Below are 27,307 nucleotides of genomic sequence, written 5' to 3' on the forward strand. Positions count from 1 at the left end.
AGTACAAACACAGGAGTCATAACAAACAAAAACTTAAATGTGAATAAGTAAGGGACTAAAGAAAGATAATTTTGTATTAAAATATTGAGAATGATCAATGTCACCTTTGTATCCTCTCACAGAGAAATTCTAATTAGACAGAGGACTTTGGAGTGATTCTATTAGGTATTGATGATCTTGAATAAAGGAAAACAAGGGGGGCAGAAATTCACTAGGTCAGGAAAGAAGGGGAGATTAGGGACCATGATCATATAATAGGGGTAAACAAGTAGAAGTATATGAAAGCAAGGAAGAAGAGGTTGGGGAAACACTTTAACTTCACTCTCATCTGAATTGCCAAAGGAGATAAGAATATACTTCCAACACATACACAAACAATTGGATCTAGAAACATATTTCACTAAAAAGGGAAACAGGAGGAAAAGGGGATAAGAGAAAAGGGAGAATAAGAAAAATAATATCACAATAACAGAATTAATTTAATTATATGATAAATTGTTTTAAAATGATTTTTATTAACTTTGTTATTTTTAAATTATAAATTATTTTTAACACAATTGTAACATCGCATTTGCTGATTGCATACAATTAGAAACTATGGGCATGCCAATCATTTAGGGAATGTCTGAAGTTAAGTATGGGATTGTGATGGAATACTATTATGCTATAAAAAAGTGATAAAAGGGATAGTTTCAGAGAAATCTAGGGAGGCTGTATGAACTGATGCAGAAGGAAGTGAGCAGAACCAAGAGAATAATTTCTACAATGCCAACATTATTATACTGATAAACAATCCCAAAACACTTGGGGACCCTGAATGATATATTGAAAAGCCATAATTCCATAGTACTCATGGTAAAATATGCTATCCTATTCCTCATAAAGCAGTGAAGGACTCCGTGTGCAGAATTTGACATTTTTTGGAACAGAGCCAATATGTACATTTGCTTTGATTGACTATGCATGCTTTTGATAGGTTTTTTTCTCCTTTCTTTCGCAATTGGGAGAACAGGGAAAAATTAGACTTTTGCTGATTGAAAAAAAAATATTTTAAATGGTTTCATCAAAAGATGTCTTAAAATCATGTCTAAATCTTACAGGGGAAGGAAGAAAGGGGATAGGATTTTATATAGCATGTACCATGTGCCATTTACCATCCTAAGTGCTTTACAAATATTACTCTCATTTAATCCTCACGACCACATTGTGAAATAGATGCCATTATTATTCACATTTTACAATTCAGGAAATTAAGACAGAGAAGAAAACAATATCAATTGCATAGGATTACATGTCTAGTAAGTGCCCAGTGAAGCCATATTTGAATTTAGTTCTCTCTGACACTGAGACAAGTGTTCTATCTATTGTGGTGCCACCTCGCTGCCTTTTCCAATTTTCAGCAAAATGATAAGGATCCTTTTGTTGTTGATTTGTTTCAGTCATGTCCTACCCTTCATGATCCCATTCAGGCTCTCTTGGCAGAAATACTGGAGTGGTTTGCCATTTGCTTCTCCAGCTCATTTTACAGATGAGGAAACTGAGGGAAACAAGGATAAGTGATTTGCCCAGGGTCACGTAGCTAGTGTCTGAGGCTATATTTGAAATGAAATTAAACTCCATGCCTGTAGTTCTAGCCACTGTGTCACCTAGCTAACCCTATAATGATCCAATGTCTTTCAAAATTCTACTCAAGTATTACATTCTACATGAAGCCATTACTGATCCCCCAGCCAATCAATTGGTCAGTCAATAATCATTTAATGGAAAAAGCAAACTGCTCTAATATCTTTGCCAAGAAAACCCCATGGATACCATTGATATTCTATGATCCATAGGGTCACAAAGAGTCAGACATGGCTGAACAACTAAACAACAATAATAACAAAAGGCTTAGCATATGACAGACTCAGTGCTAAGCTCTGGGAACAAACAGAAAGGCAAACATACTGGCCCCCTCTACTCTCCCCATCCTCAAGAAGTGCATATTTTAATAGTGGATATAATATACAAATAACCATGTAGAGACAAAATACACACATACATATGTATTATGTATACACATACATACAGATGTGTGTATAAATACATATAAGCAATTGACTTTGCATTTATTTTGTTGCTATATATTAATACATAATGTAAATTCATACACACACAGGCTCTTTTTCATTTTTGTGTGTTTATCTCCAGAAATGTCTTTTTTAAAAAAAATTTCTTGTTTGTGATTATGCCATGCCTTGACATATTTTAAGTACCCACAGCTTAGAAGAAAGGCTTTGTTATTCTTGGTCCCCACCCCACATGCTAATTCTAATATACTGTGCGTTTTCTGCCTTCTTTAAAGTTTCAGGCTGCTCCACAGCTTTTGGGTGTTAGTAAGCTACTCAGAGTCATCAAGAATCTGATAGTGGCCTGTTCTTATTCATACGTAATTGAACATCTTCCAAATGGACAGGTAACTTTTAATTTCCATCTAAGAAGTCACTTTAAAAAAAGATTTTAGGAGTTGAATCGTAGGCCAGCTGTCTGGTGTGCTCCATTAATCTTTGGAGGCAGCTGTCACATCCATAGCCAGAAATGATAGGACAGGAAGGAAATGGCTTTTCCATCATTTCTTTTGGCTTCTAAATGAGGGGTCATTGAAGATCTAAGATTGGGTCACCTAGGTCTAAGATAGATAGTCGGACTTGAAAATGTCGTTCTCTCCTCATTTGTCACTGCCAATTCATGAACTGAGTTTAGACTTGGGATCATCTGTGTTGTTACTTAGCTCCTCTTCAGGCTTAAAAAATGGAACTAGATAAATGAAATTCACACATTACTAAGTACCTGCCATGTTGCCTGGTATAGTCCAGGAAGTATGATGAAAGAAAAAAAATGCAGTTTTTTGTACATTAGAGAAGATGGTTTTAAATTCTTACTCTGATATTTACTAAGTAATAGAGACAGCTAGATAGAGTGGAGAGAGTTCCTATTTTTTTAGGTGGGGGTAAGGGTTAAGGGACTTGCCCAGGGTCACATAGCTAGTAAGTGTCAAGTGTCTGAGGCCAGATTTGAGCTCAGGTCCTCCTGAATCCAGGGCTGGTGCTTTATCCACTGCACCACCTAGCTGGAGTCAAGAATATTTGAAGTCTGGTCTCAGACACTGACTAGTTGTATGACCTTGGGCAAGTCATTTAACTTGTTTGCTTGAATTTTCTCATCCATAAAATGGGAATAATAGCAGCACTTACCTCCTAAGCTTTTTTTGTGAGGACCAAATGAGGTAAAAATTAAAAAAAAATTGCACAGTGTCTGGCACATAGTGGGTGCTATAGTGGGTGTTGTTGTTGTTGTTGTTGTTGTTGTTATACTTGTGACCTTGGACAAATCACTTCAATTCTATGACCCTCAGTTTCCTGAGGTGTAAAAGAGGTTGTTGTACTTGATGACTTTCAAGGTCCCTTACAGCTATCTGTGATCCTTATATACTATGTGCTGTGATAAAATAATGGGACTTGGCAGATGCCCAGGAACCCCACCTGAAGATTGATTTGGAATTGATTGAATTGGGTGAGACTGAGAGACGAGAACCTACTTAATGATGATTAAATCGGGACTACACCTGGCCGGCCCTGAGGAGGGTGTTGCTCTCAGAAGCTGAACCTAGTTAAGGTTGATTAAATTGAGACCACACGTGGCCAACCCTGAGGAGAGAGTGTTCTCAGAGGCTGCAGACTGTGACATCAACAGGGGACCACTCTCAACCAATCAACTTGAAGAGCCTCCCATTTCGGGGAGGATGACAGGAAGTAGGAAGCGGGGCTGGTGGATTGGAGCCTCCTCTTGGTTTGAGAGGTCAGTTTGGTGGCAGAACTTCACGTGGGCTGCTAGGAAGGTTAGGATTTCCATGCTATAGTGAATCTATTCTTAATCTTTCTCTCTCTTGACTATCTTATAATATATCTTTTAATAAATCCTTAAAAGCCTAACCTCTTGCTGAATTTATCAGTGATTTCAGCCAGTTTCCCCCCAAAACCCACAATTTAGATTTTAAACAACACAGTGCAGTGCAAGTAATTTTGAGATTAAATTGTCCTTTCTCTCCCATAGTCAATATTCTGATTTGGGGTTAGAACATATAACTTGAAAGATATGTGATATGTGTATGGGAAGCCCCATTACTGAAAATAACAACTCACCCATGACTCAGTAGATAAGTTGCCATTTGTAATTTGAGTGAAACATAAGTTAAATGATTTGCTATTGTATATTATTCTCCCTCTGTCCCTATTTTCTCTGGGCTTGCTCTCTCATTCAATCTGCAGTCACACATACAGGTTGGGTGTCAGAGGTGTAGCTGCTTTGCCTTTTTTAGAACTCTAGGGACTGGGGTAACTGGGAAGGGGGTCCTGCTCTCCTATTTTCCATTAACAAATCAGTTTATTCAATTTACTCTTAGCAAAAGCATAACAATTACACAGCATTCCTCCCTCCTCCAGCAAACAAAGACAAAAACTAAAAACTACCTGAGATGTACTTTCCCACTAATGTACAGTGTCATTGGGTGGGGGGGATTGGGCACAAAGTATTATGGTAGTGGGTCAGATGGGTGGCCAGGGTAACTCACTACTCTGGAACTGTGGACCTTGATATCCTCTTTCAGGCACTGTTTTTCACAAAATTCATTGATCAGCATAGGGTCTGAATGAAATGACTGGCTCCATTGCTAAGTTGGGCTGCTCTTAGGCAAACCTGAAGATCTGTGGTACTCCATTAGTACTCTTCTGCTAGGATAGGTTTTGCTGCTACAGGACTGAGTTATTTCTCTACTGGATTGGTCTGATTGTCCATTGATCCACAGCACTTTACTTCAGGCATGGTGCTCCACTCCCTCAGAAAGGGCAGTGAACCTTAGCCTGGAAATTGTAGGAATGTTTTCACTTCTGCTTCCTGGGATCTGGAGGATTCTCCCTCCCAGGCAATAGGTGGCAATGAAAAGAGATTTAGCTTTCCTTTTTCTAATCTGCTTTCACAGACAGCAAATGGTAGTGCAGAGAGTTATAGACTGTCACTTTGGAGTCTTGTGTTAGACCAATAATAATGCTTCAAGACTCTGTCACTGTACCCTTAGGACCATGATACCTTTCCATCCAACTCACAACTAAAACTTTCCATATGTGTTGTCTCCATCATTAAAAATGAAAGCTCCTTGAGAACAGGGATTCCTCTTCTATGTGTATTTCTAGTGCTTTGCAAATAGTAAGTATTTAATTCATTTATACTTCCATATCATAAATAACATAAAAAACAGAATCTGAGGGGCACTGGACGTGACTTTCATCAAAAAGCATAGAAAAAAAGGGAATTGATTTTATCTTAACTGATAAGATAAGAGGAGGTTGAAATATGAGTGTCATGCTTAAGTCTACTGTTCATCTGGAGTCATAGCATTTACTTATTTTAGTCAAGATTTTAAAACAATAGCATGAAGTACAAAATTCAAAAGAGGAAAAGAAGAACTTGTGTAATTATACCTGACTCACTTATGGTGTTGACACCATAAAATGGGAAATGAAAACTGGGACAACCATTTACACAAGATACACCATATCCTATAGGTGTTTAATTCATATGAAACAATCACCACAATTGAAAGACCAGAAAAGCTTTGAAATTACTTCAGCTATCAAATATCATCCTCCTTGATCTTTTTTGATGAGTGGAAAGACAACGAAGATAAAAATAGCACCAACTTCAAATATAAAGCGGTTAAAAAACATAAAGGGATATGGAATATCATAAGCATTATGTCACTCCCTGATATATGGCATAATAAAATGGAAATGTCAAGTCACTAAATAAAATAACTAAAAGAGGAGATAGATAAAACCAAATGGATAGAAAGAAGTTCTTTGCTGGAGGTCATAAAACTGGGGACATTTTGAGAGATCAATTCTCCAAATAAATAAAAGGGAAAGACATTGAATAATTGAAAAAAAGAAAGAATTTTCTAAAAGGTTATTGCAGTGGTCTCCATTTATGATTGACTCCAATTCCTACATTCTCATCTCTAACACCAGTATTTTTCTGGTGACTCTGAATTGCTTCAAATTATAAAATAACAACTTAAAAATACTTTTTGTCATCCAGACAGCACTAGAGGCTTTCATAGGGGGAATTAATATGCTGCAACATGTTACCAGCCAAGAATTTCATGGAAAGTTTTGTATGCCAAATATGCCTACAAATAAAGGACAAGATGGGAAGATGAACTAGAGTGGGAGGGCTAATCAAGCTTCAGTGGCCAACATGTTATGCCAACAGACATAGAAGAAGGCCCCTGATCCATTGACCCGAAGCCAATTGAAGGGTATGGACAAATAGTCCAAAAGTAGAAGTTCTGGATGGGTTGTGGCAAGCTTAAAGACAATCAATGTATCAGCACTAGAGATTTAGAGCTGACAGAGAACATGGAAGTCATTTGATACTCTCTTTTTATTTTACAAAAATGGAAACTAATGTCCAGAGAGTGATTGGACCAAGATCACGCAGGTGGTAAGTGGAAAACACAAGCTTTGACCCAATTCCTCTGATCCCAGATCTAGGTTCTTGTACTACATCATTTTTTTTGCAGGGCAGTGGGAGTTAAGTGACTTACCCAGGGTCACACAGCTAGTAAGTATCAAGTGTCTGAGGCAGGATTTGAACTCAGGTACTCCTGAATCCAGGGCCAGTGCTTTACCCACTGTGCCACCTTGCTGCCCCTGTATTACATCATTTTAAGTACCAAGGATTGAGTCTCAAGGAAATGGCAAGATGGTAGAAGTCATATGGGGGACCTGAGGAAATTGGCTCAATTTAGATGAAGAGGAAATTCTAGGAAAGGATAAAGAGATATTTATAGTTAAAATAACTAGCAAAGTCATAGAAAGCCAATATAGGAGAGAAGTTTTGAAAAGTAAGGGGTGAGGAATTATGTGAAAAAATATTCATTTTTGAGACTATGCTGTCCATACTCTTTGACCCTGTGATCTCACTAATATAGGGATGGAATGTTGTATACATGGTCAGATGTGTTTTCTATAGCCTTTTGTTTTCGTTTTTGTTTTATTTTTGTTTCATTACAATAAATGGTTTAATTGAGGAGAGTATATTGAGAAATAACCATGATGTTAACAAAAGAAAACAAACAAAAAGTAAGGCATGTATATCCCAAGGAAGTCAAAGAGAGAAACACAGATCCATTATAAACGAAAATATTCAGAGCAACATTTATTTGTAGAACTTATACAGGGGTGGACTAAGAGAAATGAGAAGGTTTGTATGAACTGATACACAATGAAAAAGGCAGGGCAATACTCTATAAGAGCTATAATAATATAACATTTATATCATGCGTTTTATGTTCCAGACACTGTGCTAAACACCTTGAAATTATTATCTCACTCCATCCTTACAACAAACCCTGGGAGATAGGTGCTTTTAACATCATCGTTTAGGGCAGGTAGGTGGCACAGTAGATGAAGCACCGGCCCTGGATTCAGGAGGACCTGAGTTCAAATTCGGCCTCAGACACTTGACACTTACTAGCTGTGTGACCCTGGGCAAGTCACTTAACCCCCATTGCCCCACCAAAAAACCCCCACAAAACATAACAAAACAAACCCCAAACCCCAAAACAAAACAACAACGACAATGACAACGACAACAAATCCTCATTTTACTGATGAGGAACGTGAGGAAAACAGATTAATTCACTTGCCCAGCATCACACAACTGGTTGGTGTTTGAGGTCAAATTTGAACTCAAGTCTTAATTCCAGGACCAGCATTGTGTGCACTCTAGCGCCACCTACCTATAACCTTGTTTATGAATGCAACACTAACATAAGCTAAACTGAGCTACTGAAGAAAATTATTATTTTTCAGAGAATAGGTAGTGAAACCCACCTTCTCATCAAAGAACAGAATGCATAGCTCGTCAAAAAATGCCATTTTATTTGTTGTTTTTACATAACTGTGTTTTGTTTCTTTCATAGAGTTTTTTTTGAGTAGAGGATGGCTAAGGAGGGACATGTCTACAAATGGCATTATAGAAAAAAGAAATATTATCAACAATTTTTTTCTTTTTAAATAATGAAGGTACCTACTGCACCAGAGAGACAGAATTGGGGTTATTGAATAAAAGCCACTGATTTGGGGGGAGGAAGTCAATGTAGATAATGGCTTCAGTAAAAGTTGGCGAGAATTCAAATTATAGGGGCTGATTTAGGGAATAGAAATGGAGGAGGTAGAGACATAGGTGAAGGGAGTTCTTTGACAAATCTGGAATCCACAGGAAATAGGCTATGAATTCTTCTGCCTAGCTTCCTAGGATTTTTACAGTTTGGAGCTACCCTACCTAACAATTCTTATTTTCCACCCTCCTCCAACAGAAACTCCATGATTCTGTTAAGTTTAATATTTCAAACATATCCTATTTGGTTTCCTGCCTCTTTTTCTGCATTGATGTTAATTCACCTTTCACCCTCTCTCTCCTTGTTCAAACCCTATCCTTCTTTCAAAGCTACCTCCAGTGTCAGCTGCCCTGTGAAGCCTTCCCAAGATCAGTTCACGTTGGTCTTCCTCTTTGGGCTCTTTTGCTGTTCCCAGACCATCCCACAAAGTTATCACTTAATTATGCCTGGGCATGTTTGCTTCATGGATCTTATTATCACTTGAGCAACTTTGATGCCAGGGACCATGTGGTCATGTAGCTTTCAAATAATCAGTGAGAGCCAGGGCTGTGCTGGACATAGCATGGGGAAAACTTAAGATCCAGGGATTATAAGAATTGATAAACTGATTTCTATCAAGCCTCAGAAAAGGCACCCAAATGAAGGTATAATTAAATTATATGCTAATTAATGTTATGTGATTGAAGAAATAAATCTATTTTAAACACTTTGACAAAGGAATAATTTTCTAGACATAATCTCCACATTTGATATGAAAGGCTTGGAAATAAACTCCCTGGTTAGCTTGTTTCATCAGCTTGACTTACACTATTGTGTAGTTAGCAGAAGAGGCAGTTTGATGTAGCAGCTGGAGCAGGGGAGTCTAACCATTTTTGTATCAATGATCCCTTTGGCAGTCTAATGAAACTTGTGCAACCCCTTTTCATAATTATCTTTTTAAATGTGAAAAATAAAATACATGAAATTACAAGGGAAGCCAGTTATACTGAAGTACAGATACCACAATAGTAAAAATCAAAACAAAACACAGGTCACAGATACTAGATTAAGATCCCCTTAATAGAAGTTTTATGCCTTGGAATTAGGAAGACCTGGGTTCAAGTCCTGACTCTGATATACATCTGTGCTGTGGAGCAGAGGCAAAATACTTAACCTCCTAATGACCCAAGGATTCTCTAAGACTACAAGTTGCAGACGAGTTGTCAAGTTATTTTCTTGGAGGAAGTTTCCCCTGAGAGTATTATATACTTATGAAATCACAGGTCAGGGACAGCCCACCTATCCACCCACCCACCCCCATAAGAAAAAGAAAAGAAAGATACACTTTTTATTATTAACTTGGTTCTCAAGTCATACTTAAGTGAAAGGTAGTGCGAATCTCCTGAGAAATGATTATTTCAAGTCAATGGACCCTCCATTTCTCCCCATCATGGTTTTACAAGGATTTATAGATCCTGGGTTTGCTGAGGAGTTACTTCATTTTTCTATGATGCATTACAACCAACCTAGAGGTTCAGGAATTCCTTGATCATAGCAAGATCTGATTGCTGTTCTGCACAGGAATTCTTTATAAAATTCCAGAACATGAGTTAGAAATTGACTTAGAGAATCCAATAAACTTGCAAGCTTTGGCTGACTTCCAAGCTAAATTTATAGACTGGAAAAAATATGGCCTTCCCATTGTCCTCTTTTCCCCCCTTTTTATCCCCTTCAGGATAGTCTTATACGTGTGTGTGTGTGTGTGTGTGTGTGTGTGAGAGAGAGAGAGAGAGAGAGAGAGAGAGAGAGAGAGAGAGAACACACATGTATCATTTTGCTGACAACAGAATTGGAAATTAAATTTTCATTGTGTGGGGATCTGATGAGAATGTTTGAGTTTCTATTTTTTTCAGCGTGGCCCAATGTTTCTGGGACTATATCTTCTACCCAGAATGGATTTCTTCTTTTCATTCCCTCCAAGAAAAATTCTGTACCCAAATGTAATGAGATATGAAGTCTTCTTCCTAAGTAAGTCTTGTTAGTTCAGTGGCTGGGGTGCCCATTGACCAGCTGGGTTCAACCCCCTAAAATCCCCTAGTTCCTTCAAGGCTCCAATTGAGCCTTCTCTTTGAGACATGATATATGCAGCTTTAATCAGATATTTTATTTCTGTTAATTCTATGAAAGGCTAATGGGGGCAGAAAACCAACTCAGAAGCCTCTAATAGGTTCCAACCCTGTTTGCCGGCTGCTCTATGTTACGCGAAGAGACGAGAATTCTTTTTCCCTCCCCTTTCCCTATCTGATAATTGAAAACCTATCTTGTTCTTCCAGAATGGGTTTGCTGTTGTAAGGCCCCCAGGCCATCATGCTGAAGAGTCAACAGCCATGTAAGTACCAGGGCAGACTGGCCATCCTGGAGCACTGGGGTTACTGGCAGTCACCTGCACTGTGCACGTCTCTGAAACCCTCTAATTGTTAGCAGATGCCTGCGGAGGCTTGCAAGGTCCTCCCAGAAGCAGATTTATGGCTTCAGAGATCATATAGCATTTTGAGAAATGCCCTGAACGTTATTTATAATGGTTTTTTCCTGGCTGATTTGCTTTCTGATTTCTCTGTTCTTCTCTCTTCTGCAGGGGGTTTTGCTTTTTTAATTCGGTGGCAATTACTGCCAAATACTTGCGAGAGCAGCTCAACGTCGGCAAGATACTGATTGTAGACCTGGTAAGTATTGTGGGCAAGCTCTGTCTTCTTACTCTCGTAGGTGAGAGAGTGGGTTGGTTTCCCCGTGCCCAACTGCCTTGTCTTCTAAATCATCATCCAGGGGTGCGTGGACTCCCAAAAACAATGTGGAAACTCATTTAATCGGGCTTGGACATTCTGAAACCATAAACATGAAGCTTTCACTTTCGCAGCATTAGCAGAGCTTTAATGAGAAGAAGGCACAGCTCGGGGCAGCCTTTTTATGGTCCTTAAATGAATTGATACTTCCAGTGTTAAAACAACCCAACAGAACCTGAGTTTACTTTCCCCCATAGAATAGAGGCCCTAACGAGTCCGATGGGCTGGAAAGAATGCTGTTGCCGTGGTTACCAAATTGGCCACTTCCCCTGCCTCGGATCCCTTGGCTTGTTGTGTAACACTGGGATCATTCAAACAAACCCGCTTGTCATTCTCTAGGCTTGGATGCCAGGGAGGGATGTCTCCCTGCAGGAAAGCAGGATGATTAAAAGTCAGCAGCACTGGGCTGGGCCTCCTTTCTAATAGGAGGCATTCTTGCACAATGGAGTTATAATTTGCTTAACAAATGGTTTGTTTAAATGCGGGTGACATTTGGCATGTTGTCCATAGTGTGTGCATGAATAAGGGATTGGAACTTTGCCTCCCCCAAAAAGGACCAGCTCGGTGCACGGGCCCAAGGAGAGTGGGAGGGTGATTTATGAGGCCCCTGCTGGCTGGGCCGACAGTTCAGGAGAGAGGTGTAATAGGTTGTCTGACAAAGCATAGACAGGAAATGAACCCTGGCATCAAACCCTAACCCGGGGCATCTGCACTTAATTAATTTTTGCAGGTGATAAAAGATTTAAAGACAAAATATGTTAAAGGGTTTTTTGAAGTGCATGGCTTAATAGTCTAAATCTTGTTCATATCTGCACTCATAATTAAATCTTATTGGGAAGTCATGGCCTTACCATCTAGCACTTTGGTTCAGTTAAGCAAACAGAGCATAAATAGAATGAATGGAGATGGGAAGGGGGAGAGAAAAAGAGACAGACAAAGAGACAGAGAGAGAAGTTGAAGGGAAAGAAAGAAAATAGAGAGTAAAGAAAAGAGGAAAAGAAAGACAAAGAAAGAAAGGATGCGATGGAGAGGGAAAGAGAAAAAAAAGAAGTAAGAAAAGAATAGAAGAGAAAAGAAAGAAGAGTGAATGATAAGAAAAATTGAAATGAAAGAGAAAGGAAAAAGAGAAAATAGAGAAAAAGAAAAGAAGAATATAAAGAAAAAAGACTAAAGAGAAAAAAATAAGAAAAAATAATGAAAAGGAGAAAGAAAAAAAGAAAAAGAAAGGGAGGAATAAAAGAAGAGTGAAAAGTATGAAAAATGAGAGACTAAAAGGAAGGGAAAAGAAAAATAAATAATGAATTAGGAGGAGGAAATAAAAAATAGCAAAAGAAAGAAAATGATCAATGAGAGATTTAAAAAATAAAGCAAAAAGGAGAAAAAGAATAAAGAAAACAATGAAAAGGGAGAGAAAGAAAAGAACAATAAGGGATAAGGAAGAAAAAATGAGAGAAAAAGAAGGAAAGAGACATGAGGAAGGTAAGAAAAAAGGAACCAAATTAAGAAATCAAACAAGAAATATATGAGGCAAGAACAAATGAAAGAGAAATGAAGGAAGATAAAGGAGGAGAGATGAAGGAAAAAAGAAGAGAGTAGGAAAGGAAAATAAGGGAAAGAATGAGAAGGAAAGAAAAGAGAAAGAATAGAAGGAAAAAGGGTAGGGGAGTCTGGATGAATAAACAGAATCGTGTAAAAAATATATATTTGTTGTTTTGAGAGCTAGAAATTTATCATTAAATATATGTGTATGTATATTCACACACATATATATGTATGTGTATATATAATTAAAATTTTAAATGAAGGTAAATCATAGAAATAATTTTCAGTTTCTTGCTAGGATAGATTTTAAATATATGTATATATATGATATAGAGTATATATATATCATATATGTATATATGATATATACTATATATATGCATAAATATAATATACTTTACCTGTTCTACAAAATGTCAATGAAGACCATATTGTGCACCTTTTCATTGATGTTTTACTGACATTCTTCTACTCAATTGCAGCCCAGAGCATGCCTTTAATGAAAACAAAGTTGGCAAATGTCATGTGATACCATTAAAAAAAATCTTGAGATGAGGAAGTTCGTATTTGTTTTCCCATGCGCATTAAGAAAATTCAAGTTTCATCCCCCTTCCCCCTTCCACTTAATAAAAACACAGTAAAGTTGTTGAAGTTTTTTAAAGATATGTTGTAATTGCTGTGTTGCCATGGTGGCTGTTTTTATTAAAAGATGAAGTTTCTACAAAGTGCTAGAATGTAGGTAGGATTAGACAGAATTTCTTTCCCTCTCACAGCCTCACCATAGCAGAAGCACAAATTAATTTATTTATATGTGTATAGATATACACACATGTGTTGTACATATAAATTATATACATTATATCCATATATCTAATATACACATGTACATATATTGTACATGTATGTATTGCATATCAGTATATGTACATAGATAAATGTGTGTATATCTATGTACATATCTATACATACATGGCCTAAATGATAAGGAAGGATGGCAGGACATGTGGAAAACTAGGGATGCCAAATCTCCAGTTCTTCTTTGTTAAACTTGAATATTCTGGGGTTCTTGACTGCAGGGAAAGAGGGTTTTGCAGAGTCCTTCTAGAGCTTTTCGCGTTTAAGACGGACGTAATCAATCATTGCTCAGAGGCACCTTTGATAGAGGAATGCATGATATCCAGATGCAGAAAGCTTGAAATATAGACTGAACTTGACAGCTACTCATTTAAACTTGAGTTAGTTTATGGCTGTGTTTTTCATACTTAAGAGGGATATTTGTAATATCCCCCCATTCATTTTAGTTGTTGGTTAATGCAAGGAGAGAAATGGTCCTGGCAAAGGAGGTGGGATGGAGAGAGATCTGACACAATTTATAAAATGATCATACCAGGGACGTGCTCCCTAGGAGCTCTGATGGGAATCCTATATAGAATCTGTATTTTTCCTCATTCTCATCTAAGAACATGATTTCCCCAGAAGGCATAGATTGGAGGTATCTAGTGTAGATTATCTAAATACCCCAAGTTCTGTTCAAATGGACTGCCTTTGATTCTCCTGGCCCACATACACTCCAGTGTTATCCTAAACACTGCAGCTGCAGGGGCTATTTTGAGGGAACAATCTGTTTCTTCCAGCTGCTGGGGAGGAATTTTTAAAATGCCACGTGGACTGGAGACATCCCTTCTTCCTGGCTGACAGATCTATTCTACAAGTTAGCAAGGGAGAAAAAGGTGCCACTTAGCCAGCCCAGGAAAAGTCTTGCCCTTTCAAATCTTGAAAGGACATTAGCTGGGGGACTTGCCTTTTCTCTGAATGGTATTAGATTGTCCATGTGCTCCATTTTTCAGAGGGGGATGCTTGCATTTTACATCTTTAGTGGGGAGCTTGAATTCTGATTCTGCCCCCTTCTCAGGACCACAGAGAAATTTAGAAGTTGTTGGTGGTTCATGCAGAATTAGGTCCCATGATTAATAAAGTTCATTCAGCTCTTTCCTTAGAATATCCCATTTATCTTCAGCATCCTTGATAATGACTACGGTTCCTTCCTGCTCTAGAGCCTATAAGATGATCAGTTGGAATTGGGTGGTGGTAGTTTATTTCTACAACTCATCTTCCTAGTTTTTTTTTAAATAATGGCTTATTCATTTTGTGGGATTGACCCACACCTGTGCCATTACCGCCTTCCCTGCCCAAACTTTCAGAATTATGGACAGTCTCTATCTTTCGGGATCTCACGTGCTATTGGTGGAGGCAAAATATACACAAGCATATGCCAAGTTTTACAAAATAAATGCAAGGTAGATTGGGAGTGGGGTACTGGAAACAATAATGAAAGCCTTTCATGGAGAAGGTGATTCTTGGATCTTTGGGTCTTGAAGGAAATAAGGAATGAGTACATTCTAGCCATAGGTTTCAGCCAGTTCAAAGGCATAGATATGGGAGATGGATTATCACGTGTGAGGAAAAATAAGAATACCATTTTGGCTTGGCTGTAGATTGCAGATTGTGGCAAGAGCAAGTGGGAGTGTGGGAGGTTGAGGTGGCTAGAAATGGTCTCCCTGAGACTTTTTCCTCAGATTCAACATGAGCAGCCGCTCCTCTGTACTCTTTCTACTTGATTGATGTTTGGAATGTCTGTGTTCTATCTCCTCCAAATTCAAGGGTGCTCAGATCCTCATGGTGGGTATGGCATTTGGCACATCGTGATATGGCCAAACCACACCCTTTTCAGTAGGTGAACACTGGTATAAAAGAGTGTGGTTTGGTGAGTAGTTGCCCAGGGGTATGGAAGGTAAGAAAATGACTGGTGTAAAAGAGGAATTCTGCCAGAGCCTTCACTGCTGAACAACAATATCTGTAGCCTTCTGTCACTAGGTGGCAGGGGCTGCCACAGGATTCCCAAACCTAGGGTGGGCTTTTGGAGTCTCTTTCATTTTGAGGCATTTTTTACAGATGAAATATGCAGTTTTTTTTCATTGATTCCAAATAACTATTTCACTACATGCTTAAGGCCTAGGGAAAAATGCCCAGATTATAGTCTCTTCCTTTCAATCTCCTATTATTTACAATTTGGATATAGTCTATCATTGAACAAATTTTGATGGATTGATTCTCTAATTTAACAAATATAATTTATTATTTTTCTTCCTTAGTTGAAAATAAATCCCTTCTCTGGACACTCCTCATCTAAATACTTTATTGATCCACAGATCTCTAGTTAGCAGTTGTGAGAAACAAGATTGGTAACACAGCATGGTGAAAATTTCTTCTTCAAGAAATTCAAGACTTCATATTCACTAAGGTTCAGGTTCCTTTTTCATTCTCAAAACATCATTGATTTAGCTTCTTCCTTATCCTTCCCCAAATGTTACTTTAACAAGGGCAAAGGATGGATTATCAGGGCTGTTATTTACCTTCATCTTCATATGTCATATTTCCTAAATTTGGAAGCAAAAATAGGCACAGAGTTTATCCTATCCAACCCTCTTATATTACAAGTGAGAAAGTTGAGTTACATAAAGCTTAAGTGACTTGTCCAAGGTCACAGTGGAAGTAGGTGCTAGAATCTGAATTTGAACCTAGATTTTCTGACTTCAAATGAATCTTACTTTCCTGAACATGTATACACATGCATACAAAAACATATGCTATGTGCATGTGTATATGACTCATACTTACACATACCAATGGCATGCATAACATAGTCCAACACATGCCTAGTGCAAGAGTGGAGGGCAGGGGGAAGCTAGGTGGTGCAGTGGATAAAGCACTGGCCCTGGATTCAGGAGGACCTGAGTTCAAATCCAGCCTCAGACACTTGATACTTACTAGCTGTGTGACACTTAACCCTCATAGCCCCTCAAAAGAAAAAAAAAGAGTGGAGGGCAGACATGTTTCTTCGTGGCAATGATTTCAAAGCATTTTTTAGTCATGTCCCACTGGGTCATCACTCTCCAATAATTTGACATTCCTGTGGGCATTAAAAGGATGTTGCCTTCCTCTCCAACCTGGAGTATCCATCAGGTCTGATTTGTGCATCAGATATGAGGACACTTACTTAACTGCACCTACATTTCCTAAGATAAAATACTTAAAAAAAATAAGGCTAGACAGTTCTAGAGATAAGTGCCAGTAACAATGTTAAATCCTAAAACTAGAGAAGTCCTTGGGTCTGGGCCAGCTCCTCTCCCTGCTCTAGTTCTTGACACACATCTTTTGTTTTGTTTTGTTTTTGTTTTTAACTCGTTGGCCACAGTAAAATTCCTTCACCTTAGTTTTTTTGTATTAAATACAAGCAGAAAGTCAACAAGTACCATAAAGGAGAAATATAGTGTGTGATTTAGGAGCCTCAAGGTGATTCTTTGCTATTAGCCCATACTGTAATTTCCATACGTGTTATCTCTCATGGTGACATTGGGGAAGGAGGGGGGGGTCATCATAATATACTTTGGAGGAATAATAAATATCGATTCAAGAGCATTCCCCAGACTAGCACTTGGAGCTACAACTCAATTGAATTCCTGTCCATCCTAGGATTATTACCAAGCAGCCAGGCTTGGCATGATCATCTAATACTGAGTTCTGAAGGCCAACTCAGAAAGGACTCAGGAACGATTGATGTGGATGAGCGAGCCCCGTTCTCCATTTCCACATCCTTTGCAGTTGTTCTAACAGGAGGACTACTTGGCTCAGCCACCATTGGGGATTGTCAAGTTCAGAATTTGTTAATATCAACTAAAAGATTATGCATGGTGATACAGGATAAAATAATAGTCAGAAGGCATAGTGGCAAGGTCCTTGACGTAAGTCTGAAGATCCAATGACATGACTTGTGAAACAATTAGCAGAATGTCTCATACGTAGCAGCTGTTATGTAAATGTTACTAATATTGTTTGGTTGATGATAGTAATAATGGTGATGATTATGGTCCAAATCCAAAAATATCTAGATGGCACATAATTTGGGGCTAAATCCAAGAAGCTGGAAAGTAATAGAGAGAAAATAAAGTCTTTCATTTGGATTAAAAAAATCAATTTCATAAGTACAATAACATGGAAGTATGACTAGACTTCATTTTGCATCAGTTTATATATGTATCCCCATTCTTCTCTGGAGTCATCTTTGTCATCATTTATTACAGCACAGGTATATTCTATTACTTTCCTTTTCTACAACTTATTTCCCAATTGATGGCTTATTTCCGGTTCTTTGCTACTTTGAAAAGTGGTGAAAACAAAACAAAACACTACAACAAAGTGGAATATGGAAAACCAACAACAGCAAAACAATTCCTATGATATTTTCTGGTTTCCTAATTCGATGATCATGTCATATAAAAAGTAATACTGTATATTATTTTGATGGGCTTTTACCCATAGAAAAAACATCATTTGGACTTTCTTTCAATTCCCTACATACTCTGGGAACATCTGAACAGAATCAAACTATTATTAATGGATTCATTTGAATCTATCTACATCAGTCTAGAGGTGGAAAAGCATTTATAGTAAACACATGGATAGTATTCCATGTGAAATGAAATTGTTTGCCAACTACTATGCTGGGTAGTTTGGATGCAAAGACAATTATAAAAGTGGTTCCTGCCCTCAAGGAGTTCACTTACTACTGAAAAAATATATTAGTTTAAGCTGCAGTAACAAAATGTATTGGTTTAATAAAAGGGGTTAACCTAAAATTACGTTAATATCTAGAAAAACTCATTATTTTTTGCATCAAAGGACTCAAGTGAACAAATGCCTCCACAGGGAAATAAGAATGCACATTTCAATTTGGAACAGATCGCAAAGCTCATACAAGCATGGATTGAGAGATGGAAAGAACTGTAAAAGCCATCTAGTCTGACTGCTTTATTTTTACAGATAAGTAAACTGAGGTTACGTGGAGGTGAACTGACTTGCCTGAGATTACATCACTACTAACAGGTTTTGAACCCAGGTCCTCTGAAACCAAAGCTAGCACCTTTCCAGATCTACCACAACACCCCTCCCCTAGTTCAACTCAGTCATTTTACCTATGAGGAAACTGAGTCCCAGAAAGGTGCAGGGGCTTACTTGGAATCACACAGAAATTTTTTTGCAGAACAGAGACTCAGTTCCAGAGCCTCTCATTCCAGGTGGAGTTCTTGTTCTACTGTCTTTAAAAACGATGTTTTTCCCTTGTACCTCCTCTTTAAAAAGCCAAGTTAATATTTAAATTAATAAAATAGGCATGGATTTGAAGCTTAAAAAAGACCAAACATTTCCTACAATTCTGAATCACAACACTTTGGAGAATTAAAAGACAGTCTCCATTGTGTGGCTTCTTGTTTCCCAAGGTTTCCAGGAAAAAAGGATAAAAAACAGACAAAGAAATCCCCCCAAACCCATTGTTTGCACAGATGCCTGGGTCCGGTACTCTGAGGTTAGCAGTTATGTGGTCTTCTCTCTCCTTCATTCTCAGTGCATGTGCCGGAGTGCACACACATTTCAGTGGAATCTTGCATTCTGTCTCCGAGGTTCTTTAAGAAATGAGTGTGTTCTGGGCTCAGACATTGCACACACACACACACACACACACACACACACACACACACACACACACATACACACACACACACTTTAAAAAATAGCTTCATATTAAATAGAATCTCCAAGCATTATTTTGAAGATCTGATACAAAGTCTACAGAAAGGTACTTTAGAATTCCATGCCATGGGCAATGTTGGGTATGTGTTCTCAGGTCTGATTTTTTTTTCTGGGGTGAATGGAGGAAGACCATGGGGCACAGCAGGACCCTACCTAGTCATTATGATCTGATATTGTATTGTCTAAAAATTTTACCATCATTTTGAATTAAAGCATAGATAATATGATTATCAAATATCCAGATAACACAGATATGAGATGGAAATTGAACTAGGAATGGTGGAGTGGATAGAGCTCTGGGCCTGGAGTTAGAAAGACCTGAATTCAGCTCTTGCTTCAGACACTCACCAGCCATGTGATTTATCTTAACCTCTATTTGCCTCATTTTCCTCAACTGTGAAGTAGTGATCATAATAACAACTACCACTTAGGGGTTGTGTGTTTGAGATTGGCTCTGCCACTATCATCATAGGAACAGAGGGTAATACAGTTTAAGCCAGGAGTAACCTGAGAGTCTCTTAGTCCAACGCTCCCATTTTAAAGAAGAACAAACTGCCAAGTAAAAGGGGCTGAGCAAAGTAACACAGGGAATGAATGTCTGAGTTCAGTTTCCACTACAAGTCCTCTCATGTGGACCTAGTGTTCTTTCCAACATATGGCTCTGTAACGTAGGATGAGTTACTCTCCTCCTCTGAAATACAGTGACTCTAGGATCTGTCTAGATCGTGCCTTACTGGTGGGGTTGCTGGAAGAAGGAACTGAGATAATAGAACAAAAAGAGCTTTAAGAAATACAAAACAGCTGTTTCCATCGACACTGGTAGAGAAGATAAAATTGGCATTGTGGAGATTGGAGACCAAGTCATACTTTGGGTTGGTCAGTTAGCCCTCTCTCAGTAGCAATTTCCTCATCTATAAAATAAGCATCATCACAACCCCCCTGTCCCTATTACCAAGGACTGTTGGAAAGCTCAAAAGAGAATGAAAAAGCCCATAAAATAGACGTGTTTCATTGCTGTGCTTTGGCAAATAGATTTGAAGTTCCTTGAGGACAAGGGATGCTTTGTTTCTACAATGTCCCCAGAGCTTAGCACAGTGCCTAGCAATTAATAGGCTCTGGATCAATTTTATCAAATGATTTCATTTGTCCATATTTTCCTTGCTCATTTATCTACATTCTCATAGCTGTGCTTTCTCTACCCATTTAGACTATATACATAGCTTGGTATATATTTGTATCATTAAAGAGAGAATGCCATTTTCTTGGACTTTTCCCCAGTTCTTTGTTAAACCAGAGTGAGAAACCCCACCATATGTTAGCACACCCATTGCCCAGATAGGCATAGCTTGGTTAACACTCTCCCCACCCCTAACGCTGGCCGTAACTTTTTAGGTCTGAAAAGGAAGGCTCAGTCTATTCATTATTTTTTTCCCAAGCACTTGCAGCCTTCTAGTCCAGACATTTACCAAAAGGCTGTTGATTTTTCTTCACCTCTACACAACTGGATTCCTCCCTTTTCACTCATAAATTCCCATATGCACGAAACTTTGTGCTCTAAAATGAAACAATAGAAGGAAAAAGGGGGGCTTTTTAAAATCTTTGAATCATCTACAGATGCCCCAAGTACTCAAGTATTTTTCTTTTATTATTTGGCTAATGGAAGAGAATTTAAAAAAACAACAACTTTTTCTTCTTTTTTCCCTTTTTATTTTCCTGGTGGGAGGTGGAGACTAGGAGATAGGTCGAGACTTTTAAGGCAATCATATAATGTTGGATTGATGCAGATTGCATGAGCTTTCTTCCTGATGTGTGTGAATCCCCCACGCTCTCTGCCTGCTTTGGGCCAACTGATTTAATAGCTAATGAGCTCATACTTCTGGGTCTTCAACCCTTGCCGTCATGATTTTACGAACATGAAGTATGAAGTCCTCTCTCCATCTGGCATCTCTTTTGAAGTGAATCTAACTGCTGAGGGACTGCTCACTGAACTGAACACTTCAAGAAGGCCAATTTACTCAGCTGGTTGCAGAGCCTTTGACCTCGGCGGTGGAACTTGGCAAATCAGTGAATATGCTCAGGCTTAGTGTTCTGTCAAGAATTGTGGAAAATGCTCTCCAAACCCTTACTCCTTCTGCGGAATGTGAGCTTGCAGCTTAAACATTCGTCTTTCTTTGGAGGCCAATGAGGCTGGTTAATTAAGCCAGAGGGGTTATGAACTGTTGGCAGTTAATAAGTCATAAACTCCCCCCATAAAACAGGATGCTAGATTCCATCACTGGGGCAAGGACTACAAAGGGCCGGTGTATAAATATCTAATTGTACAAAAGGACTGGGATTTCTCAATGACTGCTCATCTGGAGTCTCTAGGGCATGCTTGCTGTGGTTTCCTGATTTTTAGAAGCCAGTTTAAAAAATGAGTGCATTAAAGAGTAATTTGCCCCAAAGTCCAGGAAGTCGAGGGGGTGGCAGTAGAAGCAGAAAGAAAAAGAGGGTCGTAGCCAGGGAAGGAAGAAAGAGAAAGAGGGAGCATGGGGTGTGTGGGGGGGAGCAGGCATCAGAAACCGTCTCCACACCAGCGGGACAAGACTGCATTTGGCATCTGTTTGCTCCCTCTAGGATGTTCACCATGGGAACGGTACCCAGCAGGCTTTTTACGCTGACCCCAGCATCCTGTACATTTCCCTCCATCGCTATGATGAAGGCAACTTCTTCCCCGGCAGTGGAGCCCCAAATGAGGTTAGGCTGATTTTCTTCAGAGTCCCGTTTTTATTTGTATCTTGCCCATAATTGCATGGCGTGATTACCCCTAATTTTCTAGTCCTTTGCCGGTGCTTTAAATTACATGAGATTGCTGAGCTCTCCCAGGAGACTGTGGCCCGACCAAGAACAAGTGTATAACCCAGAACATGACTTGTCAAGCAGCGCCCCGCTGATCTGCTATTTTGTTTGATGTTTGTTTCAAAAGCTTGCCTGGGTTTCTTTGCTTCTCCTTGGGTTTTCTTCCTTGTGCCCCCTCCCTGTGACCCAGTGTGGCATTCTTCCTTTTCCCAGGTTGGAAGTGGCCTTGGAGAGGGATATAATGTGAACATTGCCTGGACAGGTGGCCTGGATCCCCCCATGGGAGATGTGGAGTACTTGGCAGCATTCAGGTGGGTCCTGCATATACCAGGAGAGGAACAAAGTCAAGGTAGAATATAAATTGAGGCAAGAGTTAATCTGAGCAGAAAAGGATAATGAACTCAACACAGACCAAAGTTCTTGCTTAGGTTAAATCGACTTAAAATAACTCTTTAACATTTAAAAAAATGCAAGGGTTTGTGTAACAAAATAATGTTGGGAAGACAGCACAAGGAACATAAAAGAGAAATGCATGCAATTAACCATTTGCTTTTAGTTTGGACCCTAATCCTAGAGCACTGTGAGGCAAGTGAACTGACCAAGAGTCTATATGATCTCTCTATGGGTAGAATTATTCACTTCTCTCTGTCTTCCTTTCCTTCCTTCCCTCCATGAGCCAATTGAACCATTGTCTCTCATTCTTTTCCCACTTTCAGTACTCATACTCTGAGCAAGAAGAATGCTTTTGACAAGTGTCTGCATTTTAGTTGAGGCAGAGGGGGTGGATCTATGATTTTGTGTATGAAAATTCCTTCTAATGCAGGGTGGCAAACCACCTGTAACTCCTCATCTTCAACAATTAAATGGAGGACTGAGAGGCATAGCAATTTGTCCATATTCAGAAGGAGACCCAAAGGCTTGCCATCTCTCTGTCCTGCTTTAATGCCTTATATTAATTCCAATCAATATAAATAATATTTGCCTTATTTTCCTCATCTGTAAAATGAGCTGGAGAAGGAAATGGCAAGCCACTTTAGTATTTTGGCAAGAAAATCCCAAATAGAGTCACAAAAAGTCAGACAAGAGTGAAACAACTACACGTCAACAACAAATGTGAATAAATGGAACTTTGCAAAACAGTTGGCATATGTACCTTCTTCGTGGTGTTGATGAGAAAAGTCAACTAAGTTGTCAATCACCCTTGAGTCTGGGGTACTGTCAGTGCTTGCCTGAGGATCTCCCTCCCTTTTTGAAGCATGACTTTCCCTTTCAATCTATGACACTTTGCCTTTGAGGACAAAAGAAAAAAAAAGACACTGACCTTAGTTCACTCACACATCACTATAAATGAACTGGCTTGACTCTACCAGGCATACATTCCTGAAGATTATTCTGGGCAATTAAAGAAAAAAACAAATAATTTTGCATCTCTAGTAAATATGTGGTGTTGAACACTTTGGCACCACTTGTAAAGTTCAACATAACAACCCTGGTTAGTCTTGGAGTCAGGAAGCCCTGGGTTCAAGTCCTGTTCCATACTACCCATGTGACCCTGGCAAGTCTCTTAATCTCTTAGGGTCCCAGGCAACTAAGAATTTAAGTTACAATGCTGGTGCCCATCAGTAAATCTCTCTCCACTGATGAAATTCCAGGTATGAAAACTCCTTATAAAAATAAACAGTTCTTTTAATTTAATGAAAAGAAACAGGGAATTAACATTGTCCTTCTGTTTAGTCAAGGACTTCTATATTCATGGTCAGTTGTTGTCCTTCATTCTTTGGGGGGGGGTGCAATGAGGTTTAAGTGGCATGCCCAGGGTCACACAGCTAGTAAGTGTCAAGTGTCTGTGGTCAGATTTGAACTCAGGTCCTCCTGACTCCAGGGCCAGTGCTTTATTCACTGTGCCACCTAGCTGTCCCCTGTTGTCCTTCATTCTTGAAGAGGACCAGAATGTTGTCACTGTGTCCGAGTGTGGCTGAACAGACCAATATGAGCTCGGAATGCTCCACCACAGGTCGGGCACAAATAGTTCATGTGAACATTTGGGTTGAGTTCTCTAAATTTGCTCCTCTCAAAAGTAGCTCTTGAGCTACTTCAATGCTGCTTGCTCATAGAGTCTCCCACCTCTGCTGAGGGCATGCCATGCTGGGTGGTCCTGTGCCAGTGTCTCCCACACCATGCAAGCAATACCAAAGGCCTAAAACCCTTAAGAGTATCTTTGGATCACTTTCTATGATCACCATGTGAGCACTTGTCCTGTGTGAGTTCTCCATATCATAGTCTTTTAGGTGAGCCTACATTGACATTCAAACAATGTGGCCACTCACTGGAGTTGAACTATTTACAGTAGAGAAATGAGACTAGATAATATGAGAGAAGGGGAACCCAAATGAGAATACATACAAATATCCTTTTTGTAGTCTAAGTCCTTTTGCAATTGCCTATAAGGCAACCCCTTATATGTCTTATTCCTTTGCTTGTGCTTGACTCTAAAGATTTGATGGTGTTGAAAGAATCCTAACCGTAATCATATTCTCTAATTCTAGATGATACAATAGCACTTTCATTCTTGTTGGGGAGATCTTTCAAAGTGATTGCTTCTGCCTCCAGATAATGAACAAGAGCCTCAATAGATTGGTTATTTTATGCCCATGATTGTCATGGCATTAAAACTGTACTGAGAGCAGTAAACTAGGGGACTCCCATCTTGTGATATCTCTCACAATCTCCTGCTTCACTTCTGACTTCTTTATATATTGGAGAAATGGGCATTCTTTATTCTTGAGTTATAAAGGGGATCCACAGAAGAAATCCTACCAAGTGGAAGCCTTCTCCTGTCGAGGGGATAAGTGGATTGAGGCCACTGTTTAAAGAGGTAGCAGTTGCCAGTGGCAACTCTACTCCAACCCTGCCTACTTTCTGGATTTGCTCTTTGAGTCCAGGTCACTATAATATACTGTGTTAAAGCCACAAAATAGAATACATAGGTCACAAGGCATATAAAAGAACTACTATTTGCTTGCAGACTCATGGGTGGTCCAGGAACATATTTTTATATTCATTCACATCACACCTAAACACAGAAATAAGCTAGGAAACCATATGGGTTTCCATTTTATTTTTGCTCTTTCCCCATATTTCAAAATGTTCAGTTGAATCATTAATTACTGAAAGGGACTGCACGATCTCAGGGCTTAAATCTGACCTCATGTGAGTACTTCATTTTTCTGCTTCCAGAGTCAATCTGACAACTTAAGGAGATATGTGTGTGTATGTATATGTATATATCCTTATACATACATACATGTGTATATATATATATATATACACATGTATATGTATGTATGTATGTATTGTTTTTTTGCCTTGTGTGACTTAAAAGATCCTATCATCTTGAACATGCTTAAATATACAAACCTATGAAGCAGCCATATAGCTCCACAATCATAGTGAGGTTCTTGACTTTCTAATAAGGAGCTGTTCTAGCCTGTTGTCCTCCCATTTTTTTTTTATGACCCAAATTCCATTGGCCATGCTTAATCCTTTTCATAAGACTAGAGTGTAGAAGAGCTGGGAGTTTCTATGATGTCCCCAGATGTGCTCATTTCACAAAATAAATAGGGGATTAACTATCTTTAATCAATCTATCTATTTAGAAATATAAATTTATTCATTTATTTTTAGTTATGTATTCAACTATTTATCTCTCTATATATTTATTTATTCATTTATTCATCCACCTACCCATTTATGTATTAATCCATCCACTCACTTCTTTCTTTATTTCTTTCTTTCTCCATCTATTTATTTATTTATCTGTTTATTTTTCTATTTGTTTATTTACTTATCTATCTATCTGTTTACTTATTTATTAAGCATCTACCAAGGGCTAGGAAGTATACTAGGCACTGGAATATGAAGTTAAAAAAAAGAAACAATTCCTTCCATCAATGGACTTATATTCCATTAGCAGAAACGTGCACAAATAAATATATGTAAAAATAAATACATTATCATATTTTTGGGGAAAGGCACTAGCAGCAGGGGGTATCAGGAAAGGGCTTCTGTAGAAGTTGAGCTAAGTCTTGAAGGAAACTAGAAAGTCTAAGAGAGAGGTACAGGGCTAATATATTTCAAGTATAGAGAATGGCTGAATAAACTGTGGTATATGAAAGTAATTAAATATTATTTTTGAAATGATGATTGTGAAGAATTTAGAGAAACATAGGAAAACTTTGATTAACTGACGCCGAACAGTGTTAAAAGAACAATTTACTCAATGACCATAGATACTGAAGATACAAACATCAAATATCTTACCACTAAAATTCTTGACACTTTCAGATGGTTCACAAAAGAAATGGACATGGTTTTATCAATGGGGATGGTATGAAAGAGACTACATTGCCAACCGTTTACCTTTTCTTTGTAAGGACCACTGGGCCCTTGTGACTTGAATCTGAATTCCCTATGAGTTCTGTTTCTTTTTATTTTAATGTGAGCTCCTGGAGAGCAGGTATTACCTTACCTTTTTTTCAGCCATAACTTTATGGGTTAGAGATGTTTCAGTTATAGGAGGGATGAAAAGCCTTGTTATTTATGTCCCCAGTACTTAGCACAATGTTTTGGACAAGATTAGCAGCTAATAAATGCATATTCATTCCTTTAACCATTCATTCATTCATAGTTATGTAAAGGGGAAAAGCAGTGAAAACTTTCAGAACATAAATCATTGCAATGACTAATCTTAAATTCAATGAATCTTGTCCATTTTCTACCTTGGCATAGAGGGAGAGGATTAGATACAGAATGAGTCAAGTGTTTTCAGACAGGATAGTATACCTCTATTTCTATAAACAAGAGAGAGTGCCTAGTGTGTATGTGTGTGTGTGTGTGTGTGTGTGTGTGTGTGTATGCAAGGAGACATATATGTGTGTCACTGGAATGTCAAAATGAATTTTTTCTATTTTTAAGAAAATCTATGCAACTCCTTAAAAGGGAAAAAGGGAACAACTTCTTCCCACAAGTGATGGAAATGAGCAATACCAAATTCCCAAGTTTCCTGATGTTGTAACTTATCTTTGACTTACTGGAAGAGGGCAATACACTTCAGACTCTTCACTTAGAATTATGTCTATCCATAGGACTTATCACCTAACTGCTTTGAGAAAGGATTTGAGGTCATGTCTATGTCTCTTGTTTGTCTTTGGGGATTGGCAACCAGACTAAAGACATTAACAATCAT

General features: G+C 38.5%; 1 protein-coding gene across 5 annotated transcripts in view; it reads left to right on the forward strand.

Annotated features, from left to right (window-relative positions):
• The window catches only part of HDAC9 (histone deacetylase 9), an 895,346-nt gene that overhangs the window by 692,984 nt on the left and 175,055 nt on the right, over positions 1-27,307 (forward strand). For all 5 annotated transcript variants that reach the window (XM_043966016.1, XM_043966014.1, XM_043966013.1 and 2 more), the window contains 4 exons: positions 10,531-10,586; positions 10,833-10,920; positions 21,841-21,960; positions 22,276-22,373. In XM_043966016.1, coding sequence (XP_043821951.1) covers positions 10,531-10,586; positions 10,833-10,920; positions 21,841-21,960; positions 22,276-22,373 — 362 coding nt within the window. The remainder of the gene's footprint in view (positions 1-10,530; positions 10,587-10,832; positions 10,921-21,840; positions 21,961-22,275; positions 22,374-27,307) is intronic.

The sequence above is a fragment of the Dromiciops gliroides genome, chromosome 5, assembly GCF_019393635.1.
Source record: "Dromiciops gliroides isolate mDroGli1 chromosome 5, mDroGli1.pri, whole genome shotgun sequence".
NCBI lineage: Eukaryota > Metazoa > Chordata > Mammalia > Microbiotheria > Microbiotheriidae > Dromiciops > Dromiciops gliroides.